Source organism: Lepidothrix coronata, unplaced genomic scaffold (assembly GCF_001604755.1).
Source record: "Lepidothrix coronata isolate B3197 unplaced genomic scaffold, Lepidothrix_coronata-1.0 Scaffold109, whole genome shotgun sequence".
Classification (NCBI taxonomy): domain Eukaryota; kingdom Metazoa; phylum Chordata; class Aves; order Passeriformes; family Pipridae; genus Lepidothrix; species Lepidothrix coronata.
The window spans coordinates 2260719-2288274 of NW_016690289.1; the positions used below are offsets into that span (position 1 = coordinate 2260719).

The 27556-nt window shown below is 38.4% G+C and overlaps 1 protein-coding gene across 3 annotated transcripts in view; it reads left to right on the top strand.

The window, feature by feature from the left end:
• The window catches only part of SEMA5A (semaphorin 5A), a 274990-nt gene that overhangs the window by 185459 nt on the left and 61975 nt on the right, over positions 1 to 27556 (top strand). For all 3 annotated transcript variants that reach the window (XM_017824133.1, XM_017824131.1, XM_017824132.1), the window contains 3 exons: positions 1284 to 1465; positions 2477 to 2620; positions 10153 to 10300. In XM_017824133.1, the coding sequence (XP_017679622.1) occupies positions 1284 to 1465; positions 2477 to 2620; positions 10153 to 10300 (474 nt within the window). The remainder of the gene's footprint in view (positions 1 to 1283; positions 1466 to 2476; positions 2621 to 10152; positions 10301 to 27556) is intronic.

The following is a 27556-nucleotide window of genomic DNA, read 5'->3' on the forward strand; positions in this document are numbered from 1 at the left end:
ATGCATGACTACAACTGATACATATTTATTTTCAACTACGAGTCACTTTAAATGCTATTTAGCCTGCACTTGTTAGTACTGTTGTCTTGACTGAAAGTTAAAATCTGGCAATCAAAAGACAAATCCCATAGCATTTAAGTGAAAAAGTGGCCATCATTTCTATTTAGGATCACAGATTTGTCAAGGTGCTAAAAGGATAATATGAAAGTCTGTTTTTGTTGAGAGCTGTTGTCCCTCCCCATTTTCTTTAGAAATTCCAGTAGCCATGGAGGCTGCTGCACTTTCCATTAGCTCATTTTGTTTCAGCTGGACAGTAAAGATTTCTTATTAAGTGTGTTATGACTGCTTGGTGGAAACATTCCAAGCAAGATAAGAATGGTGTGACTCTTCCAGCCAAAGGTGTTGAGAATTGAATTCTACAGGGACAAACTGTCTCATCATGTAGGGTTAGGTGCTGCTTTTTGCAGATGTTTATAGGATTTATACATATAATTACATCTGATGCTTAGCATCTGTCATTTAAAACCACATTTCACTTTTATGAAATGGTACTATATGCCTCAAAAAACTGTTGTCAAAAAGAGACACTCATGATGGAGATTTGAGTTTGATTGATCCAGTTTTGTTACGCTGGACTATCACAGTATCATAGAATCACAGAATGGTTTCATTGGAAGGGAACTTAAAGATCATCTAGTTCCAATCTCCCTGCCAAAGTCAAGGACATCTTCCACTAGACTAAGCTGCTCAAAGCCCCATCCAGCCTGGCCTTGAACACTTCCAGGGATGGAGTATCCACAGCTTCTCTGGGAAATATGTTCCAGTGCTTCACCATCCTCATAGTATTCTCATTTTTTCCTTATCCTCTGCTGCCTCTTCCTTTTGATCTAGATTTGGGTTTTACAGTCAGTATCCAGGTTTCATTTTCACAGGAAAATTTTAGAAAGTAGGGAACACAGTCATCAGAAGACAATGGAGAAACTGAAACTATAGTTTCCATTGACTCCCTGTAGGCAAGCATGAATGTGAAAGGTAACAGTTAGTTGTGATTACTGTTATTGCTATAGTGTTGACATCCAGTGGCTCATATCGGTCAGAAGTCATGGAAATTATGCAGCTGCAGAAATTAAAAGGGGAGCTTGCTGTCTGGAAGTTATACCTCTCCAGAGGAGGCTTTTATTATTGATGTCTGAAGGCTGAACCGTCATGCACTGCAAAATAAAGAGGTTTTATGAAGGAACTGTCAGACCTCAGGTAAGCTTTTCTGTTGTGTTTGTTTCTAGATGAGGAATCTGACAGTGGATGGACATTTTGGAACATGGTCACAGTGGAAACCTTGCACCCACACTGACGGTGCCAGTGTTGGCTCCTGCGTCTGCAGGACACGTGTGTGTGACAGTCCTGCTCCTCAGTGTGGAGGTTGGCTGTGTGAAGGACCAACTATGGAGATTGCCAACTGTTCCAGGTATACAACACAATTTCAGGTTCTATCATTTATGGTTTAAAAGTTTTTAACTTAATTAGAATAATTTTTTTTCTATGGTATATTAGGGAGGAATGGGAGCATCCTTTCTCAAAGTTCCCAAATACAAGGTACAGCATGTGAATTCTGTTAGCTTTTTTGTTATATTACAAAAAAGGTTTGACGCCTTATCAGAGTATCCTGTTGAAACTGAGAACTAATGCATTTTGACACTTAATTAATACTCTTTTTCCTTTAGAATCATAGAATCATTTAGGCTGGAAAAGACCCTCAGGATTGAGTCCAACCATTAATAAGCACTGCCAAGTCCACAACTAAACCATGTCCCTAAGCACCACATCTACATGTCTTTAAAATAGCGCCAAGGATGGTAACTCTACCACTTTTCTTCCACCACTTCAATGCTTGACAACCCTATTTGTGAAGGAATTTTTCCTGATATCCAATCTAAATCTCCCCTGGCACAGCATGAGGCCATTTCCTCTCATTCTGTCACTTGTTACACTGGAGAAGAGACCAACCCCACCTCATTACAACCTCCTTTCAGGTAGTTGTAGAGAGCAATATGGGGTCCTCTGGGCCTCCTTTTCCTCCAGGCTTTAATCACTTTACTTTCAGAAGGGGTAGCAAAATTTGACACTTTATTCTTCCTGAAAAAAGTATATAATTAAAAATTATCTTCAGAACTTTGATACGAGAATTTGCATATGAAGTTTACCCAGAATAAAGTGACCAAAAGCAACTAAATAGCTTCATAACTTTGTAGTTCTTGTGTGACAGGGTAATTTTAGCAGTTGCTAATTACAAAGCATAGAATATGGAATGGTCAGAGTACCTTTATTTTTGTTCAGTATTCTTGAAGAAATAGAACACAATGCACTATTAATGACTTCTACAGATATATTAACAGGCCAGATTCTGCTGTCAATCACACCTAATCAGCCATTCGCTATGTATAACAGATGACAGAGCCTGAGCTTTTTATTCTACCAGAAATGGAGGCTGGACACCATGGACATCTTGGTCACCTTGTAGTACCACTTGTGGAATAGGCTTTCAAGTTCGTCAGCGTTCCTGCAGCAATCCAACCCCGCGCCATGGAGGACGCGTCTGTGTGGGACAGAATCGTGAGGAGAGGTGAGTTATCTTTCTTCTATTGTCTGTTTTAATTTCTTCTGCTCAGTTGTATTCCATAAGACATTTTCTCTTTTACTTGCCTTGGTTTTCTCTTCCCCTTCCTTTCACTCTCTTTAACTTCACTGCTGTCCAGTAGCAGTATTCTCATTAACAACGCTGTGGGTCTGCAGCAGATCTTTCATTTTTCACTTAGCTTCATCCCTTCTGAGCCACCTGAGAGCTCCTGGTGGTGCCAGTTGCTTCTGCTGAAGCAACGTGCTGTTGTCCCCTGAGACCCTGAAAATTGATTCTCCTTGAAAATTGATTGCACTGTGTTTGAATTGTAACTTGCCCAGCCTCAAGACAAGAATTCAGAGCAAAATATAATAAGGTCACAGCACTATGTTACTGATGCTTTGAGTTCATTTTTTTCTGTCATAGATGAATTAAGCATTTCTATAACATGAAAGGAAGTTTCAAGGGCTTTGTTTTCTGTTCAATAAATATGAACTCAAATATCTTTTAGTAAGGTTTCATGCTTGGGCTTTTTTTTAATCGTTTGTATATATATTAATCCCTGAGCATATAAAGTCAGCTCAGATTTTGATTTCATCATGTACTGCTTTGGCACCAGACTAAGTATTTTGTCACTAGCTCCGAATGTCAAGTTCAGGCCTTTCAGTCCATTTTACATGCACCCTAACGTCTCTTAATTTTTGTGTTCGCAGTTTTAATAGGAATTAAATATTTCTTTAAATCAAGCTAGAATATATAAAGATAAACTGCAACTCTTGTGTGCATTATGTTGTTTCTAGAGGCATACCAGAAGGCTAGATAGCAGAAGACTGGTATTGGTGTAAGAATGTGGAGTCCTGTAGTCATCAGTTCTAAGAGATGTATGCGGATACAATTCCTCTCAATATGCACTTAGAGCTTACTTCAGTGTTTCTGTATGGATGATGTAGTATCCTATATTGCTGTTGGATGAAAACAAAGTTCAGTAATCTTTATGATGAGTTTCAGTGAGGCATTTAATTGAACATCAACTCTGGCATTTCTTCAGATTAAGAGATTCATTGAAGCAATTGCATTGTTGCATCACACATTTATGCATTAATGGATCACCAGTCTTTCTAACTCTTAAAGGATCAGTATTGCAGAACACATAAACATTCCTTGCTTTTTTAGGGCCGTGAATATTTGTCATTTCATCACAGTGGAGAGCATTTTGTTATTTTGTAAATTACTTTCTGAAAATAGGTTGCCTAACCAAAAAGCCATCACCACCAAAGTAGACTCTATCTGCTGTTACTTAGTTCTGTCCCAGCACGAATAACAGTTATTGATTTTCTTGGTCTGAGAGGTCAGTCCAGGGCAGGACACAACGAGACTAAATATAGAAAAAAGTAGTTTAGCTTAGATAGACTTTTTGGTGATGGACTGTAGATGTTAGTAGTCATTGTTCGTTTTAGTTTCACATGGAATAAAAGTCCAACAAGAGGTTTCAGAGAAATAAAGAATACTGTGGGAAATATTTTCTTAATTATAGCAGAATATGTTGAGTGTTAAGACAATGGGTGCACTGTAAAAGCAGTTACAAAATGGAAAGTAGTACTTATGATGAGTTGAAATAATGGCAGCTAATAAGGAATGAATTTTGGTATATAACAATTCTGAAGGAACAATAGGCTTATGTTGCTTTGCTTTCGTAGCCTGTGGGTTATTTGTCCTTTCTTTCTTTGTCTAGTTCAGCAGCAATCTGGGATGTATGTGCCTGTGAGTTTACTGCAGGATGCCTGTTTCTCTCAGTTCTTCTGTCACTCTTTCCTATCTCCTTGAAACATTGTTCACTCTCACTGGCCCTGCACCTTCCTCTCGCTCACAGCTTGCTCACAGCTTGCTCACAGCTGACCTTCCTCCCTCTATCCTAGTTTTGTTTGTCATCTCTGTTGTATCCTGATACTTTTATAACATTTTAAGTAGGGTTTTTTTTCCAGAGGGTGTGATAAGTTAGGGAATTCTGTCAAATAATTTGTAAAACAGCTAGAGGAATGAGGCATCAGTTATTTGCCAGGATTTTTGTCAGTGTTAAGCCAAGTACTTGAACAAATCTTTTCAGAGCTGTAAAAAGCAGAGAGTCCTGGGAAACTGGCCAGCCAGGGCCCAGCCCACCACCCCCAGCAGGGGAGCAGGGCAAGCCTGGAGATTGTGACCAGATCCAACCAAGAGCCTGTATCATAGGTGATATCATGGCAATAAGAGAGGTCCAGGTAGGTCCAGGTAGGAAGCTAAGGGAGAAGCTGTGGTTAGGATCAGGTTGAATAGAGCTTCTTGGCCCATGGGTGTGGACAGGGGTTCAGGTGAAGCTGATTGGGGCCATTAGGGCTTTATGAGTGTCCTCATGGCTCTTACAGCTTGTAGTGAGTTTTTAGCTGGGAGGGCAATGGAGTACCAGTATTTGCAATAGTCCTAATTGACCATTTCACTCCTATTGGAGTTACATCTGCACCAAATGGAAACAGTTCCTTTGAGAATTGAGCCCAGTACATTTAGGCAGGCTGAACAAATATTACATGTGCAGTAAATCCTAAGAAACATTTACTGTTTTTGTATCCAAAGTGCAAAAAACAACTTCTCAGATTTTCTCATTTAAATCAATCGATGTTTCTAAATATCCTAGCATTTTACTTTCTTAATGACCCAACTCATGTGTAAAATGAAAATATGTGCAGTCTTAGTAAAAATTTAAATTAGTTGGTTTACACATTGTGTGCATTTGTCTTTATAAACACACATACTTTAATCACGTTCACATGTTCAGGGGTATAAAGGTAGGATTCAGTTTCCACAGCCAACATCATGACAAACCTTAAAACAGCTTTTCAGCAAACAGTGATTTCAGTAGAAATCCAGTACATAACTCCTTAGAAAGCAAACACAGAAAAGGCAGTGTGTATCTGAGGTAAATTCACCTGCAGATGTGAATGCATATATTCATCTTTAAAGTATTTGCTCATGTGTTAAGAGCTAAGTGTTTGTTTAGGTTATGTTTGTTCTACTGCATGAAAGCCATGATCCTATCATGGCTAATCTATCGGGCAGTTCTGTGCTTGCTGGTCATTCTCTTGAAATCAATGGCAATATTTACCAATTTAAAGTGTTGAAGATAGGTTAAGCTGTTGCATGATCTGCTGCTAAAGGGGTGTGTGTGGGGTGGAAAGCAGCTGAGAGATAGCAGCAAATACTCATGTTACAATGCAAATTTCCCCTGTAAAAATAGGTTAAAAGTGCAGCTGATGTGCATTTAGGCAGAATATGGAGAGGGAGTAAAAATAACATTGTAAGAAAATTTGCTAATCAGATAATAATTTTGAAGTCAAGACTCCAGGTGGAAGACATCCTGATGAAATCCTTAGGGGCTTAAAAATTTCTGATTTTTCCTGTATGAGAAATATTCACTGAAGCTGCTGGAAAACTCTCTAGATCTTTGTATACAGAGTCTGTAGTATCTTGTCTTGACATTATCATGAAATGAGAATGTTTGTCCTTTCTGTGGAAGATGCTGTAGTTATGACCTCATTAAGTCCACTGGTCTCCCTCCTATCTGTGCAGACATGGAGGACATTAAAATTGCTTTCAGTGGGTGTATTTATCTTTTCTTACACAGGAGAGAATAGAAAGAAAAAAAAATGGCAATTAGAAAAATAAATTGGCTGCAGATGAGGAGTAAACCTCTGAAAGCCCTGGATATTATGGGGTGTATAAGAAGGTTAGAAGCAGTAGATGTTGTCACCTTTCTTTTTTTGTACACAATCCTCAACAGACATTCAGCTTTTGAGCTTGTTTCCATGAGAAAGAGGAACTGCTGAGAGTCAAATGCCTGCTCTCTGTAGCACTGCTTGTTTCTGAGCAGTGTGAACAAGCCCAGTTCTCTTCAGCAGAGCAGATCAAACACCACAAGGCCTTAGGATTGCTTGCAGTCCCATGGACGTCTTGTCTGCTAGGAAGTGGGAACTCCAGTCCTCCTTGCTTTCTCTGCACCCTCCTCTTCCACTAAAGTCCCTGGGACCACATGTCCCAGCTCCTACCACCATCCATAGTCTCCTGGGTAGGTATTTCTGCCAATTCAAAAATTTCAGTCCCATAGGGCATGTGTGTGTTATGTGTCTGCCTTCAGCTAAAGAAATCTGACATTCCCATCAGCCTCAGTATAGTCTGTGCTTCCCAGTAAGCCACCAGCTGGTAATCACAACTACCCACCACGTAACAGTACGTTTCATAGGAATGGGAAGGCTAGTTTGTTTTTCTTAAACACATGGTAGTATAATATAGCTCAAAATAAAGAAGTATTTGTTTAAATAACATCTCTCTGTGGAATAAAAAGGACACATTTGTAACTGTTGTGCCTGTAGTACTCAGGGCTGCATGGCAACACTGACATAAATTGCATAAATTGATGTTTTACTAAAGGTTGAGATTTTTATAGGAACAAGAATAGTAATGCCAGTTGTACTGAAGTTGCCTGGTGTAAAATTTACTGTAGGAACTAGTAGCTGTGGAGAAAACTGGACATAGGATGTTCTCCCTTCCCCCAGTATGACAATTCCTTTATTAAGGCATTTGAACTTGGGTTCACAACAAGGGAAAACATGAAGGGTCATAATATAAAACCCACATTTCTCTAGGCTGTTCTCCCTTCTGACCTCATTGCAGTTAAGTTAGGGGAGAGGGCACTGGTTTCACAGATTCAAGTTTGTTGCATGTTTTGTTGAATTACTGTAAAATGTTAGCCCAGTGGATCCTGAGAACAAAATTAAGAGGGGAAGAAAGAGCAAAAGGGAAAAAGGGTTGCTGAGTGACTTGAAATGCAGCCAAGAACAGATATAATGAAACTTGGCTCAAAGACCCATGCTGTAGCACAGCTCTCAAAGATCAATTGCAGGGATGTCTCTAGCTGTGAAAACATACCTGATGTTTTCAGAGGCTGGCTGGCTGGCTGAAATGAAAATTAGATTCTACTTGTACACTGTGTTGGGTTTTGTTTTTTCTTTTCGTGAAGAAAAGGAAAAATTGACACTTCTGGTGTTGGCTTTTTTAAAAAATTGTTTCCTAAACTGAAGTAGTTTGCATAGAGATTTTAGAGCTTTTTTCATCTGCATCTTCGAATAGTCTTGGTTAACAAAATTGCCAGGGCTTTGAAGTGCTTACTGTGTCAGTTATTAGGTTTCTTTTCTGTGTCCTGCTTAAATGAGAGAGTGGGTGATAGGGCACATAGGCACTAAAAGAGGCACTGCATTGTGGCATCTCTCATCTAAGCAAGATCTGTCACACCTAACTTCAGGTGTTCATAAATGCGAGTGCTTATACGTGCATGAGCTGCCTGAACTTTCACTATGGTCTGTAGAAATCTAGTCAATATAGGCTGTGGAGAAAAGTAATTTGTGTCCTGCTGTATATTCCTAAATTTCTTCAAATTAATCATTCTAATCATCATAGTTTGTATTGACCAAATTTCCATTGTCTGTAATGGGAGCTTAGATGTCCATTTCCCATGCAGCATTTATAGTCAATGAAAAGAAATCTGTACACTGAGGGATGTATTTATATGACCTACATTAGACATAGGGTGACATAAATAATATTTTTAGCAGGGCTGTTTCTTTCCATGATCTGTTGCTCAAGTATAGATGACTACTTCATTTTTAGACAGCTACACTGTACATGCCTATATTTTAAGGCAAGATGAGTTCCTTAATTTTACTTTTTGCATAGCTGAACATCAATAATTCTCAGCTTTATGGCAGACTTACTTTGCCCTGCTGTGTGTGTGTCCCAAATTAACATAGCACATCTTCATTAAGAACTAATGCAATTATGCAAAATATGTACTAATTTGACTAAATAAATGCTGATGTTACATGAGTACATATTCTCAACAAATGCTCCCAGAGACAAACTGTCACAAACATTCACATAAATGACTGCATGTGACAAAGAATGTGTTCAGTTGTTGGAGTTTTAGGGAAAGAATACCCAGGTGCAGAACATTCCTATACTTATTTAATGATGGGATAATGTGAACTGTGAACTGCAAATACTGAACAATGCAGAAGGGGGAAAAAAGGTAGTTTATGTATAAGCTACTACTGCAAAGCATTTACCCAAATCACGCACTGAAGAATTCTGAGACACCAGATTCATAAATTTTGAGGGTTGGGGAGTTTTTTCCTCAGGTTGCTGAGGAAAGGTCAGCACAAGCTGTTAATAATTTTCTTAGTTATACAGAAACAGAAAACTGTCACTGCCCTGTTTACCCCAGTCCCACCTTTAAATTTTGATGGAGTTGCTCAGACCTAGGGACAAAGTTTAAATCACAGGCTCCAGCATATGCAATAAATGACAACTGTTCGTGCTGTCATTTCTCTTTTTGTAGAAATGAATAACTGGAGTATTAGAGTCAGTTTTCATTGCAGGAGAGTGCAAAGTGATGGAAACCTGTTAGAAGGAAAAGAAGACATTGGATTTTGGATGGCTGTTGTAAAAACAGAGGAAATACTGTAACAGATTGATTTATTTGTTCAGAACAGTCAGTAGTTATAGCAAGAGCTACCCAGATTCATCCATAAAATATTAGAACATACCTTCAGGATTGTCTGTTTTCTATCTGCTGTGGCTTTGTTTCATCTGAAGAGCTTGGTCTCTTAGAGACCCCTCATCACACTTGCTGGTGGCCCAAATCCTTTAGACCTGTGTAGAGGTTCCTGTGGCTAGAGTTTTTGGATGGCACGCTCGAAAAATCAGGAATCTTTGGTTTTTACAAAAAATAAAAAAGCTCACTAAAAGTTGAGACCTTCCCACATGTCTGAATGTCTTGTTACAATAATGACAGCTCAGTATTAGAATATTCCTGCCTCCCTCGAGAACCTACTAGGCCCCTGAATCAGTTTGTAGCCTACTGGGAAATCCTTCAAGGATTATACTAGCTAAAAACACCTTTTAAAAGATAAAGTAATAACATCATGAAAATAGTACAGTTCTTTATGCCTAGAATCAATGTTTTAACTTTTATTTTGCCCATAAAAGCAGAGACGCTGTGGAAAGCAAAAAGCAAGTTTAGCTCTCTGAAGATGAGAGAGATGGATCCTAATCAATTCTTAGCTGGAGACTGATAAAAGACTGCCTGCCTAAATGTTTGACTGCCCCAGATGTATAGCCACAACTGGTTTTAATAAAGTAGTTTTCAATCTTCCTTACGTGCTTGCAGTACAATAGCATGGTTACATTGCATGGATTGTATAGTCACTGAATAAAGCAAACAAATGCTTCACCCACGCAATTGCAGCCTAAAAAAAATACAAACCCTCAAATGTTTAAACACTCTGTGCAGTGTGACAACTGTTAGTTCAGTGCTTGATGAATAGCGAGAGGCCCTTTGTATAGAATACTTCCTTGTACAAACATCTATCTGAATTTTGCAAATGAGGGGCTTTTCAGGGAGGTCTTGTATTGATATTAAATAAGTTCTTTGCCTCCTTGTTTGTCTCTTCTCACAGGTACTGCAATGAGCATTTGTTGTGCCCCCCTCATGTATTTTGGACAAGCTGGGGTCCATGGGAGCGCTGCACTGCTCAGTGTGGAGGAGGGATCCAGGCACGGCGTAGGACATGTGAAAATGGTCTTGACTGCCCTGGCTGCAGCGTGGTGAGTAATTTTCAGTTTTCCCATCAGCACATACCTATGGCCATATGCCATGAATGTCCCTATGCCATAGAATTATAAAATCATTTAAGTTGGAAAAGACCTCTGAGATCAACAACAACAAACAACAAACCAACGCCAACAACACCACCAAAAAACGCCCCCAACAACCACAACAACAACAAGTATAAAAAACACCACCAAGAACGACGACACCACCACCCCCCACAACAGCCTCCACCACTGCGACAAAAACCCTTTCAGTGAAGGAATTTTTCCTAATGTCAAATCTAAACCTGATCTGGCACAACTTGAAGCCAGATCAAGTTGTGCCAGATCATTTCCTCTTGTCCTATCACTAATGCCCTATGTCCATAGGGCATTAGTGATAAAGCATCTGTGTATGTCTATAAGCTCTACCCCTAAGTAGTCACCAGACTATTTTTGTCTCTGTGTTTCTTGGATGTGCTGAAATACACACAATTTATCAATCAGAAATATATATAATTCAGCTTTTTCACAGTGTCATCTAGAAGATTACTTTCCTGAGGCAAGGTTAGTGCAGATGTGTCCTTGTGGGTTAATGATGGGTTTTATTTCTATGACCAGAGTACATAGGAACTCTAGCTATGAGCCCAGGACTCCATCATGTCAGGTTCTGTACAGCAGAGAAAAAGATAGGTTGCACATCTAAATACATAAGAAGCCAATCAGTGAATACACGGAAGCACTGGAGAAATGTTAAGGTAAGATTAGATACCAATAGTAATCAGCACAGCGGCCACCTGGAGCTGTCAGGCTTTTAAGCTACAGTGGAATGATTTTAATATATGGATGTGCTTTATGGATACCCAATTTGTTAAGAAAAACATATGGGAAATCTTGTAGGTGGTTTTTCTTATATCTGAACAAATAGAGGAAGTAGGTTTTGAGCGATGGGAACATCAAAATGGGACATTGTTTTCTTGAAGGTGAATGGGATGATGCATAATAGTATATGGGTGAAGCGAGACAAACAGTAGAGACATGTAGAGAGAAGGGTGATGTTCACTCCAGCATGCTAGGAAGATAACCTCAGTGTTAGAAGCTGAAGCAAAGTCTTAGCAAGTGTAGGTTCATGTCAAAAGATGAACCTTGGGGTGCTCTTCCATGATAATTTTAAAACTAGTTTCAGATTGTCACTGAAGGGGATATTTATTCAGAAAGCAAAACCTAGGTGGAAATATGAAGTGGCCAAAACTGTGGAAGAAAAATTCTGCTGGTGAATGACAGATGGTGCTGCTAGTCTCACCAGTGAACAAGAATAAGCACAGCTCAAAGCTAAAATGAGACTTTTTATGTTCAGTGGCCAGGCTTAACGTTGCACACTGAGAAACATGTACTCAGTTTTGTTTCAGGATATTAAAGAGGCAGAAGAACAGTACTTTTTTTCCGCATATAAAACCAATTTTTACATGCCTTAATTTCAGAGAGTAGGCTAAATTCTGAGGTTGTCATCATCTGTGGTCTCTTTGTTAGACTGGCAGTAATTAAATACAAAAGAAAGGATAATTTATTACCTTTTTCTTTTTGTGCATTTTCCCAGGATTTGTCCTCTTTTTAAAATTTATTCTAGTGATAGAATTTCATTTTCAGTAGATTGAAAACATCCAACAGGTTTGGTTTTTTGTTTCAGCTGAACTTTAAGAATTAACCTAATAACTTAGAATTATATCCAGTTTTCCAAAATATTTGTCTCCCCCTACTGGTACACAAAAAGCAGACATATGGTCTAGAACTATTGTTAAACCTTCCTGACAAGCACAGAAAACAGCACAATATGAAGGTTTTCTGTCTCATCCCTCTTTATCTCAAAATAATGTTTTGAAAGAAAGCAGTATTTTGTTTTGCACAGCATCTTCCCATGGTCTGAAATGGAAAATACGTAGCTCTAATTTTCTTGGAAAGCTCCATGAGGAAAGTAGGAAAACCTTAAGTGCAAAAATTTCCTATTTTGTAACTGATTTGAGATCAGTGTTATTTGGGCTTGTAATTTGTTAACAGTTTTAGCACATCCCCTGCTGTGTCACAGAATAGTTACCAGTTCAGCTATGGAAATGTTTTGAAGATTCCTTATTAATTAGAAAGCTACTATGTTGATGGTTTCAAAAAAAACCCTTAGCTTTGGAATACACAGCTGTGTTGCTAAAATTTAGGCACCAATGGAAAGCCATCCAGGGTAGAAATCCTCTGTAAACCCTGGTGTTCTTCAAGACAAAGGATTTGGGTATAAAGTCTCTGTTCTGTTTAAGTTTCAGTGAATTTGAACTTTTGAGTTGTCTGTCTTGACTCAGAGGTTTTGCAGCCATAGCAAGACCTTGTCGCTAAGTGTACCTGGAAAAGAAAGTACTTCATTGCTTTTAAGAGTTTATTTCATTAATGTAAGAAAGAGCAATTGGAAATATTTTTATGCCTTCTTGTAATTATTGAATGGATTAAATATTTATATTAATAAAATCCTATGAATGAGGAGCATGCATATGAAACTTTTTTATTTATCAAATGTTTGTGTACTTAAACCAATTTTTTGTTTTTATTGTTGTAGGTATGTATCTTTTAAAACAGAATTACGAATTTTTACCATAGTGAATAAAGGAGAAATTAATGTGTCTTATTACAACTATTTTCCATTCTTTACTGGTTGTAGTGATACTCAGCTTGGGTTGTGCACGATATTTAGTGAATTTAATTTATTTCAAAAAAACTCATATTCTGACTATCTCTGAGTACTTTGGAAGCTAAATAATCTCAGTAAGAGTTGCAGTGAAAGTAATTCTACCTTTTCTACTGTTTATTTCGTCTGGAGTAAAACGTGTTATGAGCCAAACGTTTACCAAGTGAATTAAAGGCATAGCTGAAAATAGTGTCAGAGACTTAAAATGCCCAGTTCTCCCTTTCAACTGTTAGATGATAGCTTTAAACTATAAAGAGACTCTCCAGGTTTCTTGTTTTCCTTCTTCAGTGAGGTTGAACTTTGTAAAACTTTCACAACGTTTGAACAGCATGAGTTGCCATAGGCACTCTTCGGCTGTGGCCTGTGAAGTGGAAAAGAAAAACAGTTAGAGGACAGAGGACTGGCAAACATATTATTCAAGAAGATAGTAACTATGTTAGGCTTCATTTCATCTTGAAATGAAAAGAAATTTTTGATGCATCAGAGGTGCAGAGTGGACTAAATGCTGTCTTGGGACCCCTTTCAACTATGCCGATTCTTTGGTTTTAGAGCCGTTTTTCAATAGGGAATCGTGGGAGAAAAACAACAACAACAACTGTTTTTATACAGCTTGAGAAAGGCAGTCTTACAGTGTGTTTGCCAGCAGTATTAGGGGACCAGATTTAATTTCCTAGGAGAACCTGCCTCTTCTGTTTTCCAGTCTACAACCAGGCTGTGAAACTGCAGTATAGCCAATCCTAATCTATTTGGGTGTCCTCGTTTTGCAGCATTTACCATAATAATGGCTATCATCTGTGTCCACCTAATGATTTATACCACACAATTTTTAATGAACAGTTTTTCTTCCTTGTGGTTTGATAATATTGCTCCTAGGCTGTAATATCACAGCAGGAGGCTACTGCCTGTGTTTTAATTTTGGAATGTTTCTCATCAGTTGGTTTCTTGGCTTTATCTGTTTTATAGCAGATATTAGCCAAGACACTTCAGGATTTTTTATCAAGACTTAGTATACTGAGTTCCCTGCTATTATTTCCAACCTAGCGTTTTATAAAATAATAATGATAAATCTTTTGATCCATATAAATATTTCAAAGAGAGAAAACCATGATGATATTTTAAAGATGCATCTCTTGCTGAAGTGCACTTAATACATGAAAATGGGTGACCAGAGAGTTAGGACTGAAGGCATTTTCACTGAATATAGAAAACCATAAATTATTATGATGTAGGAGAACTAGACCACAGAGACTCATAAAGGTCAAAAAATGAAGCTTAAAATCAAAATCTGAAGTCATAAGGACATGTTAAAGTCTTCAGGTTAATCAGAGTTAGTAAAGAGGGCTTGAAATTGTCTTATAAGAGATAGGACCATCACAGCCAAATTTAGGAGCAGCTAAAATCTAGTAATGAAAAGCTTAAGTGGATCACAAAAGAGGTATTAGTCTCATGTATGCAGGTGATACATGTGCTAGAGAAGGAACTGTGGAAATCTGTGGACTGTGCTAATATGACTCAGAGGACAAACATTTTCAGATTTTGCAGCATACTCGGATAAGTTGTACATTTGTTTCAGCAAATGCTTCTTTTCCCTTGAGAAGCATAATCTCGCTTGAATTTGCTTCAGTCCAGTAATAAAAGAATAACTTTTTAAACAAATTATTACTGAAATGAGTAATCTAGTTTGAGGCTCAAGTTGGGTGACATACTTCATGTTTATAGATGTCAGTGTTCTCATTTCAGTCATGCTAACATATACATTAATTTTAGTTTTGGATCTGGGAGGCTGGTAAAGGGTATATACTTTCCACATACAGGAACAAACCATGTTGGGTGTTGCTGTGAAAGTAAAAAAAAAAAAATTGTTTCTTAGAAATAGTTGCTTATTCATTAATCTATTATTATTATTATTATTATTATTATTGTTGTTGTTGTTCGTTTTGTTTTAACATTCTGGAATTATGCTGAACACAAAACTGTGAAGAAAAACTATATGTATCCTAGAGTTCTTGTTATGACACAAGATGAAAAAAATGTCTTGAAAAAAACCAAATGTCAGCATTTTTTTCTTTCATCAAGCTTTTAAAGGGAATTTGATGATGGAAGGTTTTCAGATGTACTTTGTCCATCAGAAAGAACAGTCTACCTTTAAAATACTTGCCATCTCACAAAACAAATTTGAAATGTCTAGTTTAGAAAAAGGACCAGAAAATAAGATAGTTATTATGCTTTTGTTTTACAGTTCTTTTTAAAGTTTCCATTTGCTTTAAGAAAAATTATCTCTTGCAAAATCAGAAAACAATCTCACAAGCATGAAGCATAGGAAATTGTATTGATTATATGAAGTTTGCCTACTTTATGCTCATTTCCTTTTCCAATCCTTTTTTTTTTCTTTTCTGTCTATAATGTAAACTCTATTGGGTATTAGCTGATTTTTTTATCTTTTAAAAATTTAGCAAAGCAGAGTATCCCTTCTTTTGGTGCTGCATATGCTATTGCAATTGTAAGCAATGACAAGTAATTAAAGAGAGTAAAACCAAAAAAAATCAAAATCATAGAATCATAGAATCAGCTGGGTTGGAAAAGACTTCCGAGATCATCAAGTCCAACCCTTCAACCAACGCTGCTGTGGTTACTAGATCATGGCACTAAGTGCCACATCCAGTCTCATCTTTAGACCTCCAGGGATGGTGACTCCACCACCTCCCTGGGCAGCCCATTCCAATGCCTGATTACTCTCTCTGTAAAAAATTTCTTCCTAATATCCAACATAAACCTCCCCTGCACCCTCTTTTCCTACTGCTGGTTGCCTGGGAGAAGAGACCGATGCCCACCTGGCTACAGCCTCCTTTCAGGTGGTTGTAGAGAGTGATGAGGTCTCCCCTGAGCCTCCTCTTCTCCAGGCTGAACAACCCCAGCTCCTTCAGCCAATCCTCACAGGACCTGTGCTCGAGTCCCTTCACCAGCCTCATTGCTCTTCTCTGGACCTGCTCCAGCACCTCAATATCCTTCCTGAACTGAGGGGCCCAGAACTGGACACAGTACTCCAGGTGTGGCTTAACCAGCACTGACTACAGGGGAAGAATCACTTCCCTGGTCCTGCTGGCCACACTGTTCCTGATCCGGGCCGGGATGCCATTGGCCTTCTTGGCCACCTGGGCACACTGCTGGCTTGTGTTCAGCTTTCTACCAATCCAAACTCCCAGGTCCCTTTCTGCCTGGCTGCTCTCCAGCCACTCTGTCCCCAGCCTGTAGCGCTGCAGGGGGTTGTTGTGGCCAAAGTGGAGGACCCAGCACTTGGCCTTGCTGAACCTCATTCCATTGGAATCAGAGCATCTCTGCAGCTTGTCCACATCCCTCTGAAGAGCCTTCCTGCCTTCCAGCTGATCCACACTCCCCTCAACTTGGTGTCATCTGCAAATTTGCTAATGGTACACTCAATCCCCTCATCCAGATCATAATAAAGATATTAAACAGAACTGGGCCCAACACTGATCCCTGGAGGATACCACTAGTGACCAGCCACCAACAGGGTGCAGCACCATTCACCACCACTCTCTGGGCCCGGCCCTCCAGCCAGTTCCTAACCCAGCAGAGAGTGCCCCTGTCCAAGCTGTGGGCAGCCAGCTTTTTCAGGAGAATGCTATGGGAGACAGTGTCAAAGGCTTTGCTGAAGTCCAGATAGACCACATCCACAGCCTTCCCGTCATCCACCAGGTGTGTCGGTCACCTGATCATAAAAGGAGATCAGGTTCATCAGACAGGACTTGCCCTTCCTAAACTCGTGCTGGCTGGGTCTGATCCCTTGTCCATCCTGTAGGTGTCGTGTGATTGCACTTAGGATGATCTGCTCCATAACCTCACCAGGTACCAAGGTCAGGATGACAGACCTGTAGTTTCCTGGGTCCTCTTTGCAGCCCTTTTTGTGGATCAGCATGACATTCGCCAACTTCCAATCATCTGAGACCTCCCTGGTGAGCCAGGACTGTTGGTAAATGATGGAGAGCAGCTTGGTGAGCTCTTCCACCAGCTCCCTCATCACCCTAGGATGGATCCCATCTGGTTGCATAGACTTGTGAGGATCCAAGTGGCTCAGCATGTTGCTGTTTTCTCCTGGATTACAGGGAGGCTATTCAGCTTCCTGTCTTCGTCTACCAGTTCAGGAAGCCAGCTGTCCTGAGGACAACCTGTCTTACTGTTGGAAACTGAGGCAAAGAAGGTGTTAAGTAAGTCAGCCTTTTTCTCATCTTTAGTGACTGTGTTCTCCCCATGTCCAACAAAGAACGGATGTTTTCCTTACCCCTCCTTTTGCTATGGATGTATTTATAGAAGTGGCTCAATTGAGTTCAAATTCTGCCTTTGTCTCTCTAATTTTCTTTCTACATGACCTAACTATATTCCTAAACTCTTCATGAGTAGCCAGCCCTTTTTTCCATAAATAGTAAGCTCTCTTTATTCCCCTAATTTCCTTCAAAATCTCCCTGTTCAGCCAGGCTGGCCGTCTTCCCTGCTGGCTCATCTTTCGGCAGACTGGGACAGCCTGCTCCTGTGCTATCAAGACTTCCTTCTTGAAACATGTCCATCCCTCCTGGACCTCTTTGTTTTCAAGGGTTGTTTCCCAAGGTAGCCTCTAAACCAGTCTTCTGAGTAGGCTGAAATCTACCCTCTGGATGTCCAGGGTAGAAGTTTTTTTGATGGCCCTCTTTGCATCCCTGAGTACTGAAAACTCTATCATTTTGCAGTCACTGTGTCCCAGACGGCCTCCAACCACCACATCTCCCACCAGCCGCTCTCTGTGAACAGCAGGTCTAGCGGGTAGTTCCAGAAAATGCTAAAACATGTTGATCAGTTGTACATGTGGTGCTCAATTTTGTCACTAAAATGAGTTACCAACTTGACACACATAGTCAAGGTAAATGTGAAATATAAGCAGGTTGAACTAATGTGATCTGTTTAATGTGGTATTTAGCTACACATCCAGCGATCATTTAGCTGTTTGATTTATTTAACTTTGAAAAAGAGACTAAACTGCAAGTTGTTTGCTTTCTTGCTTAAACCAGAACAGAGTAAAGCATCCCTTTGCTAAGAAACATGTACCTTTAAAAATAATTTCAAGCTGAGAAATACATTTTTAGCTGCTGTTAAACTCCGCTTCAAGCGATTCAACCTGTGACAACTGACACTGGCTACAGTCTTGTTCTGAGATTCCTATACCAAGCTCTTTCAGGGACTTCCAGGTCACGTACAATAACTTCTTTTGTGGACCAGTGCTGGCTAACTTGAAATCTCCTTCAAATCTAATTAACAGGGCTCACCAAAGTGAGTGTTCTCACATTCAAGAGCTTTGTATTTGACCTGTGATGCAGATGATGTGTGTGTTTGATTCAGAAGTCCGAATCTTATTTTAAAAAAACATAGGAAACAAATTTTATTGTAACTGTGCACAAGCTTTCTCAGGGCTTTGGATGTAGGGAACAACTAGTGTGTGCTTCAAGGTCAAGTGACAGCCAAGTGCCTTCATTCAGTTAGGGAGTTGTACTGATCAAAGATAGGAGACTTGATTTACTATATCCAGATTTTACCACACTGTTTCCTAAAACAAGGAGCTCACCAGAGTGTGCAAGTATTGCTATTTATTGCAGTTCTCAGCGGTTCCTGTGCTGTAGATGTAGTCTTCGTTATTGTTCCTTAGTTGTAAAACAGTATATCTGCCTATGTGCTTGAACTGTGATCACTACAGTGCACAATAACCACAGAAGGTGAAGTATCTGAAACCCTCTTCATTCTGGGCCCAGCAGGCAGTGCTGGGCTCAAGGACTCAGCATTATGAGATATGAACTTCTACTTTCCTTTCACTTGACTGGTTTTTGAATATGAATGAAAAAGGAGAATGATAGTTAGGGAGAAGGAATGTCGGATGCTGAGGTTTTGTAGTGCACTAATTTTAGAACGAATTAATGAGTGATACTGGAGCTGGAGGATATTTCCTGAGGACTCGTACTTCATCCAGCCTTTTTAATTGCTGTGGACCTAGAACATTCACTTATCTCCAGAAAGTAATCCATAACTGTCATTGAACACTAGAAATCAGAACAAAAAGTAGGAGGCATGGTTTTAGATTAGTTTTGTCAAGTAATAGGGCTTACTTAGGATCATATTGTAGTCTGTCAGGTACTCTTCTGCTCATAAGTAAGGAACCCACTTCCCATTACAACTGCATTTGATTGGAGGGTGGTCTTAGATGTCAACATGGAATTGCACCAAGTTGCATGAAAAACAGTGGCTCAAAAAAGCAAAAAACCCTAAATTAGTTTGTACACTGAGAGACAGATTTGCAGCTGAGTCCCTTATTTGGTCCAGGTGGTGTCAGGTGCTGGTCAAATGAGTGTACATGTTAGCACGTGTCCTTTGTGACTAGATACTACATGTATTTTAATTTTTAGCAGTAAGACTGCTAAATGCTACAGACAGGAGATATGGGAAGGGAAAATGAAAGAGGAAAACTTAAAAGACTTGAAATATAAACTTACAGAAAATCAGGCTTCATTAGTTCCAGTGCTTATGGATCTAGTTATTGAAGTATGGGTAGTGTAGCTTTATTTCATATATAAGTAATATTTCCATGAAATCAGAACTGACATAAACAGAGAAAGCTATTAGCAAAAAAAAAAAAAAAGAAAAAAAAATCTGTCCAAGAGTATCCTGGAGTTATTGGAATAACTATAGCTGTATTTAATATGAGGTATTTATTCTCTTGTTTTGTTTTTAGGAAGGCAAAATAAAAATATTAAACCTCTAACCCAAATTTAAGGAAAAGAAAATATTGATGCAGGTAAAGAGGGCTGCTTCACTCCAGGGTAAAAGATAATTCAGGTATAAACGGAAAGTGCTGTGCAGTCCATTAGGATATTACCAATATAGACCACTTCGTACCTTTCTGACATTGTTCTTCAAGAAAATAACAGGTGTTTCTGGCAGCCAAAATGGAGCAGCTTCAAAGTACATGGTATTAAATTCATGATACAATGTTACAAAAAAGGGTCATCATTAAAGTGATATACTAGCAAGAAGGTATAGGAGTTAAAAGATGGATAAAGCTAACTGGACATACCAGTGGTTTTTCCTGGAAGGAGAAACATTAGATTATTGGGAGGGTACTCTAGGTCTCCTAAAGGAGTTAGTTTAGACAGATCTTACTTATAAATGTTTTGAGTAATTTTGGCAGAAAATTTTGATTATATCTGCTGGTGACCTGAAGTTTTGGGGCATCATCTATATAAAGGTTGATTTACATGTCTTATGAAAGGCACTAGATGTCTTTCATTCATGGCTAAAGTAATAGTAATGAAGAGTGTTGTATCATAATTGCAAAGTCATGAACTTAGCATTAAATCAACAGAAACTCCTGCTTTCACCTTGAAGCACAATGAGGAACGAGACAGGAGAATGACTCTGGTGTGTGAGTTGTTTATGATACTAGCTATAAGCCAGAAACTTTGTGCAGTGGTGAAAAAATTTAGATTCAGTTTTAGCATTTAGAATATTTTAGCATGGTATTTCTAATAGAGACAAAAAAGGTACTCTAGGGATTCATATATAAACTAGTCTCACAAGGGATGATTGTAACAATCTGGACTGAAGCTAGCTTAAATCACAGTTTTAGTTTCACATATTGCAAGTAATGTGATTTCTCCACCACTACTGTTATCTTCAAAGCTGAGCTTATTTTGAAGCTGAATTTACCTGATAGCATTGTATCAATGACTGAAGTAATGAAAGCTCATTATGATTTCATCTACAAATTTTTGAAGTCTCTTCCATTACAAAGTCTTTGTTAAGTATGCAGAAAAATTAATTTTATTGTAGGCAGTTCAGTAGCAACCTTAAGTCGTTGCACAGTTTCAATCATAATGGGAAAAAAGGGTGCATGAAGCATGGCATTGAAAATGACCTCAGAAACATGACAGAGCAGTTAGATAAAATTGTTCTGTAGCCATGCTTACTGTTCTTAAAGGACGTGGTACATGGCGGAAGTGAGCTGAGCTCAAGGAAAGGCAAAGGATTGGGATTCTGACAAGTCAGAGTAGGCAGGGTTCTAGTGTATGAAGGACTAATATACCAATTAATTACAGGGTTGGAGAGGGAACACTGTGATTTCTGTGTACTCTCTGCTTAATATACTGAGTTTTAAGGAAATATGAAGCCAGTGAAGGGAATTCATTTCTATTCAAGGCGTTGTCAAATGATATAACTTGTTGCAATAAATTATTGAGGCTTAAATCTGAAGAATCAATAAAACTCCACACCACTAAAATTGTGCAGGATGTCAGGATGAACTAGAATTATAATAGAAAAAAATTCCATTTTTGGTAGCATAGTAAATAAAATTTTAAAGTTTTAAATCATTGCCCTGAATATTAACAATCAGATTTAGAGCTGTGCTTTTGGCATTCTGCTTATTTCTGTGCTCCCATTTGATGATAAGCAGGGAAGGCATGTCTGATCTAGAATGGCACTTCCAATGTTCCTCTTTGTAAGTGAGTGTTGAATCAGTTTGCAACAAATTGTCCCTCTGATTTATTTTGTTCCTTTTAGGTTTGGTCTCTTGTACTTAAAATGGTACAGTGCAAACATAGTAAATGTGTTTACACATTTTATACTAAAAAGTCTGCTCACATGTAGACCTTAATGCAAAGCAGAGCTCTCTTTCAGTGTTCTTCAATTCAACCTCAGTAAATTGAAGGATGGATGAAGCCTGAATAAGTAATACGTGCTGTTGCCATTATTGCTTCACTAATGCAGCAAATGTTGAAGAGCGCAAGACGTATTTGTTAGCTGAGCTGATTGACAGCGGTCCTTAGCCATCTGAGTGCAATTAAATGGAACTCCATCCAAATTAATTATATTTATCTGCCAGCTTTTATTCTTACTTAGTCTCAGAACATCATAGAATTTTTAATTTATTAGTCTGTGATAGATTTGTGCTTTTCATTGAAAATAGTGTCAGGCAGCCCTGGTTTTACCCATATTATAGCAGGTTGGGAAATAATTTTTTTTAAATTCTGAATATTTATTGATGGAGTTATTAAAACTACCTTTTTTTTCCCCACCAGGATTCATTCCCTCCTCCCTTTTACATTAAGTTGTTGACTTAGAAGACTTCGGCACTTCTACTACAGCCACCAAATAAAAGACACTAAGTCATCCAAAGACACTGACATTCATCTTGAACAAACATATTCACAAACCTTAAAAAAGACAAACATACATTTTCATTGTGTTTATTTATAACTTATTTTGTATCTTCAGGATTTTGTGACTCAGTTTATTGCAGCATTAGGAAATAATAATATTTAGATCTGAATATTCCAGTAGATGGGATTGTATTCTTCAAATCTGAGAATATAAACTCATGCAAACAGTGAGCTCATTTACCAGCATGCACAGTGAATTGTCCTTGCAGCTTGAAGGGCAGGATGTAGTCTCACAGTCCCCCTATCCCCCTTTAGGTTACTTGAAAGCAGCATCACGTAGCATATTTCTTTTCTGCTAGAGTAATGTAGCTGAAAATAAAAAAAATATTAATCCTGCATCTTCAAGAACAGAGTTTTTCTAATTCAATGATACTTGTTATATCATCTGAAACATCAGAAAGGTGAAGTCATAAAAACAGCCCTTTCAGTTTACATTATGAAAATCTCCAACTTTGTTACTTATAACAATTTGTAGCATGACAGATCAGTGAAGAAGTTACTACTTTGTGAAGATATAGGAGTTGATTTATCTTTAATTTGAAATTTGAATCTTTGGAATTTGAATCTTTCATTTGAAGCCCCTCTGCAGATTGGGAGTGAACCAGAAATGTCAGCCCCAATATGCAGTTCTTGCTTAGCCTTGTCAGAGGGGCTCTAGATGCAGAAAAGCAGCTGTAGACTATACCTGTATTTTTTCAGCTATCTGATTCACAGGAAGGACAGGCTCACTTTGATCTCTTTGTACTTTGAATCAACCTCCAGAAGGAAAACTTGGGAAACCCCCCCCCCAAAATAGTAGAGTTGACATGCTAGTTCTGCTAGCAATTTACCTGCATTTAAAATTAAGAGGGGTTGACCGGGTCCACAGCTGGCACAAATTGCTGAAACCCTGTTGATCCCCTTTAGGATGCATGAGAAAAGTCATTAAGTTACAGCTTGACAAATTAATCTCCAAGCTGTGAACATTTCTGCAGAATAAGACAGTACTAGGAAATCCTAAATGCCTTCATGGTCCCAGCTCAGGGTACCCTCATTGGCAGCTCTTTGTGCAGTTCATCCTGCTGTGCGAGTGGCCTGGTGTTTGTTCTATAACACATGAGCTAGGAGGCTGCACAACTATCAAGGAGAAACAGGCTGTGCCAGAGATAGCACTTGAACCTCTCATTTCCTTTGTGGATTAGAGAGGAAAAGGAAACTGAAATCTCTCCCAGATCCTAGTTGCCAATTACACAGGCTGAATTGCCAGGTGCCAGGTCAGATATGAGACTGTTACTTAGCCAACATCTGCACAGTGCTCAGCATGACTCTTCTGTGTTATTCCTCCTTTACTCAAAAGCAGCCCTGTCTTCAGGGGTTATTTGTGAAGGTAGTAGCAGATTCCAAGATTCTTTATAAAAGGCCATTTACATGTCAGTGCTGGTAAGGACACCGTATATGGCTCAGTTAGTGTGGCTCTGTTAATTTACTGTTCTGGTAATGTCATACTACTCTGGATATACCAGTTACTAGCAAAAATTTCATTTCTCACAGCTGAGTTTATTCTGTCCCCATCAAAATCAGTACAAGCTCTATGAAAAACATGAGAGATAGTCAATAGACCTGCATCTCTCAGCATTGCCTGACTTAGCTAAGTCTTTTCACAACCTTCCATGATGTCAGCCAGAAGTTCAGAGAGTATATCTGAGTGTTACTCTATCTAGAAAACCAAGACCTATATTCATGCTTTAATCTGAAATGAAATATGCTCACTCTATTCAAAGCATAAAAAGAGATTAATTCAGAAGTTTCAAAAATTTTTAAGTAGTTGTTCACAAAACTAGAAGTATACTGTATGCTTTCACACAGGAGCACATAACCCACTTTGCAAATGCATTAAGCTTCCTATTAAATAGTTAATTTATGTATCCTATCCCTTATTGAAAAGCTTGTCTAGAATCCCAATTCATGTATTGAAGCATTTATTTGAAATAGATTGTTAGAATGAATATTTTGTTAAAGAGTTTTAAAGTACTTAGAAAAAGAAGTAATAGCAGTGCATATAATCTTCTTCTGAAATGGAGGGCTAAAAGGAATATTAGACATATAGTGAAATCTAGCATCAGCAATTTGGTATGAAGTAAAAAAAATATCCATTACACAGAATGCAAGAAAAAAAGCAAATTATGGATTATAGGAATTAATCCATCAAAAACCTTGCTGGCAGCTATATGAATGTAATTTGGGAAAAGAAAAAAAAGGTAAAAAATGCAGTGTTGTTTAGTATCTCTGTCTAGGGAAATGTTTGCACTTCTTCTCTTTGTTTTCAGAATGACTGGCATTTTGTTTGCTGGTTAGTTTTCTAAGTAAAAAGAAGTATAACAAAATGAAATGCCCTATCTGTAAAGTTAAATCTGACTTTCCATGATAGTACCAATGAAAAACTAAGTCCCAAGAAAAACTAACTAATGTTGCCTTAAACTTCATAGGAAGAATAAATATGTATGAACAGAATTTCCTGTGTTGTGAGAGGCTGGTAGGATGAAACGTGGAGAAGAAAGGAAAATTTAGTAATGAGAGAGCAAGTTATTGTAAGTTATTACAAGTTATTACAAGAGTATTTGTACTTGCTAAAGTCACAGAAGGGCTTTGCCTAATATAGTAAGACAAATAGAAACAAAAATGAACTATTAATCTTTGGTCTTCTATAAGGTAAGTACCTTTGATTATTTGGCAGAAATTTATTGATGAATTTAGTTCCAGCCTGATACAGGGTGCATTTTCTTAACACACGCAGGATCACTCTCGAGGAAAAAAGGCAACGCAGAAAGAACCGTGTCCTGCAGAATACACCATCTAAGGAGTCTTTCTGCTGTGCCTTTTGCAATCGGATATGTCTGTCACCTATTGACCTCATAAGCCACCAGCGTGCCTGTAGCAAATGTGGATAGAGCCTTCCCAAAGCATCGTTCACGAAGCCTCGCCATGAAAAATTGATGAATTTAGTTCCAGCCTGATACAGGGTGCATTTTCTTAACTATATACTTACTCTTTCCTTTTTCCCCTGCAATACCCCCTCCAGAGTGTTTTCCTGAATGTAGCTGCCGTTTTAGGTGCTGCGGTACTTTCATGAATAAGTTTAACCACACAGGTTTGCAGCATAGACCATGTTGAACACCATCCATTGTGAAAAACTGACCATTTATTCCTCTCTTCCCTTTCCCATCTTTTAAGCGGTTAATTGTCTGTGAAAGGATAATAGCTTTTCCTCTTAGCTTGCGGCTGCAAGTTTCTTTTAAGGCTTTTGAGATACACTTTGAAATGTCTTCTTGAATTCAAAGTAAACTGCATCAACTTACCACCTGTATCCACATGTTTGTTGACTCCTTCAGAGACTCTGGTAGGATTGTGGCTTCCTTTTATAGAAAAGCAGGGCATATAATTTTGTTCTCCAGTGGATCATATTTGTTCATGTTCCACTAATTTCACGCTTTATTATGATTTCCTTGATTTGCCCAATTCAGATGCTATGCTCATTTTTTTGTGGTTAACCTGAATTTCCTGAAGTATTTTTAAAAGTAGTATCACATTTACAATCTTCCAGGCCTCAGATAGGAAGGTAAATTTAAGCAAGAGGCTATGTGGCACTAGTGTTAGTTTTCTTATTTCTGCTTCTGTAGTTATATTCTTTGGTTACATTTTTTGCTCATTTTTCCTATTTGTGTCATTATGTTTTCAACTAACAGCCTGCTATAGTCTTGCCATTTCTAAATGTCCCTTGTGTGCCTTCACAGTATATTGGGCCTATAGACTCTGTTGCAATCTTTCTGTCCCTAAAGTCCTTGAAGTAGGGCTGTGTCTTAACTTTTAGACCTTACAAATACCTCCTTGAATTGTTGTCTGGACTTTTTTGTTGTGTTTTTACATTTGATATGCCAGGTTTCATTATTATTTCCATTCATTTTTTGTTTGTACCTGACTTCAGCTTTTTGAAGAGTGGTTTCATCTCCCTGCTGTTTAGTTCTGATGATTTCTTTTTGCCCTTCCTCAGATTTCTTGATAGACAGTAAACATTTGATCTCTGCCTCTAATACACTGGCCATGGTGAGCTTTCCTCCTGTAGTGCTCTGCTGGGTCATGTCCCTCTTCAGGTCCCTCATTAATGGTTGTACTGAACTCAGCTTCTTCTTTGTTCATTTGTGCTGCGGAGGAGAGGTCAGAGACTAGCTCCCTAATACTTTTCTCTTGAGTAGCGTCACCTTTCAAGGGAGCAGAATTCAGCAAAAAAATTCTTTTATGTTTTTCTGGAAAAAAATAGTTGTCCAAAATATTGTTGGTTTTGTTACTGTATTCATATTTCTTAACCTTGGGCCCATGAACCAGAGACCTAGTTTGCTTATTCAAGGGTAAAAGGTGAGTTTCTGCAGGGGACTTTTCACAACTGCCAAACAGTTATAGTACACTTAAACCCCCCAAAATATCCTTTCTTCTACACTGGCACCCTGATAACCTCACATTTCCACCCTAAGGGTGGCTAGGAGAGATCAAGCAAGAGGACTCAGAATCCATGATCTTTGAAAGATACAGCATTTGGTTTCTGTAACTCTTCAAAGTCATATTATACTTTGTATGGAGTCATAAACTGACACACAAAGTGGTTTTAATGCTTGACTGCTAAAATGGGACCTTATCCAAAAGACATTGAAGTCAATTTAGTCTTCCTCTGGTTTCAGGGTTGCCTGAGTTAGTCTCAGACTTTCTGTGTCATTCTGCTTTTTTAAAAAGATAAGGACTGGCTCATAAATGGATTCTCGACAATTAAAGAATTGGTTAATGCTAACATCAGATATATTCTTTATGAATTGGATGCAAGGGTCTTTTGTTTGGCAGGGTGTTGGCAGGTTTAGTTGTCTTTTTAGGCATATTTTTCTCTCTGCATAGTTCAATGAGTATAATCATATTTTTTTTTCAAATCTAGCTTATTAGTTTAAAATTGTCACTTATCAAGATCCAGTGAAAAATATTTCCTTTGAAGCTTCAAAGTTGACATGTTCTTTAAGGGAAACGTCATTAAAGGCTGTGGGAATATGAACAGTCCCTGATGAATTAACTTTCCAACTTTGTAAATGCAAGAACCAAGTACTTACTCATTGGAATAAGCAACATGATTAAAAAAAATGAAGAGCTCTAAACTCCACAGCTGGAGCACAGATGCCAACAAACATAACTTTGATGCTTCACAGATCATTTTGAATACAAAGCTGTTCCAATTGATTCCTTCCCTACAGTTTCCTTGGAAAAATATTAAGTGCTCTGTGG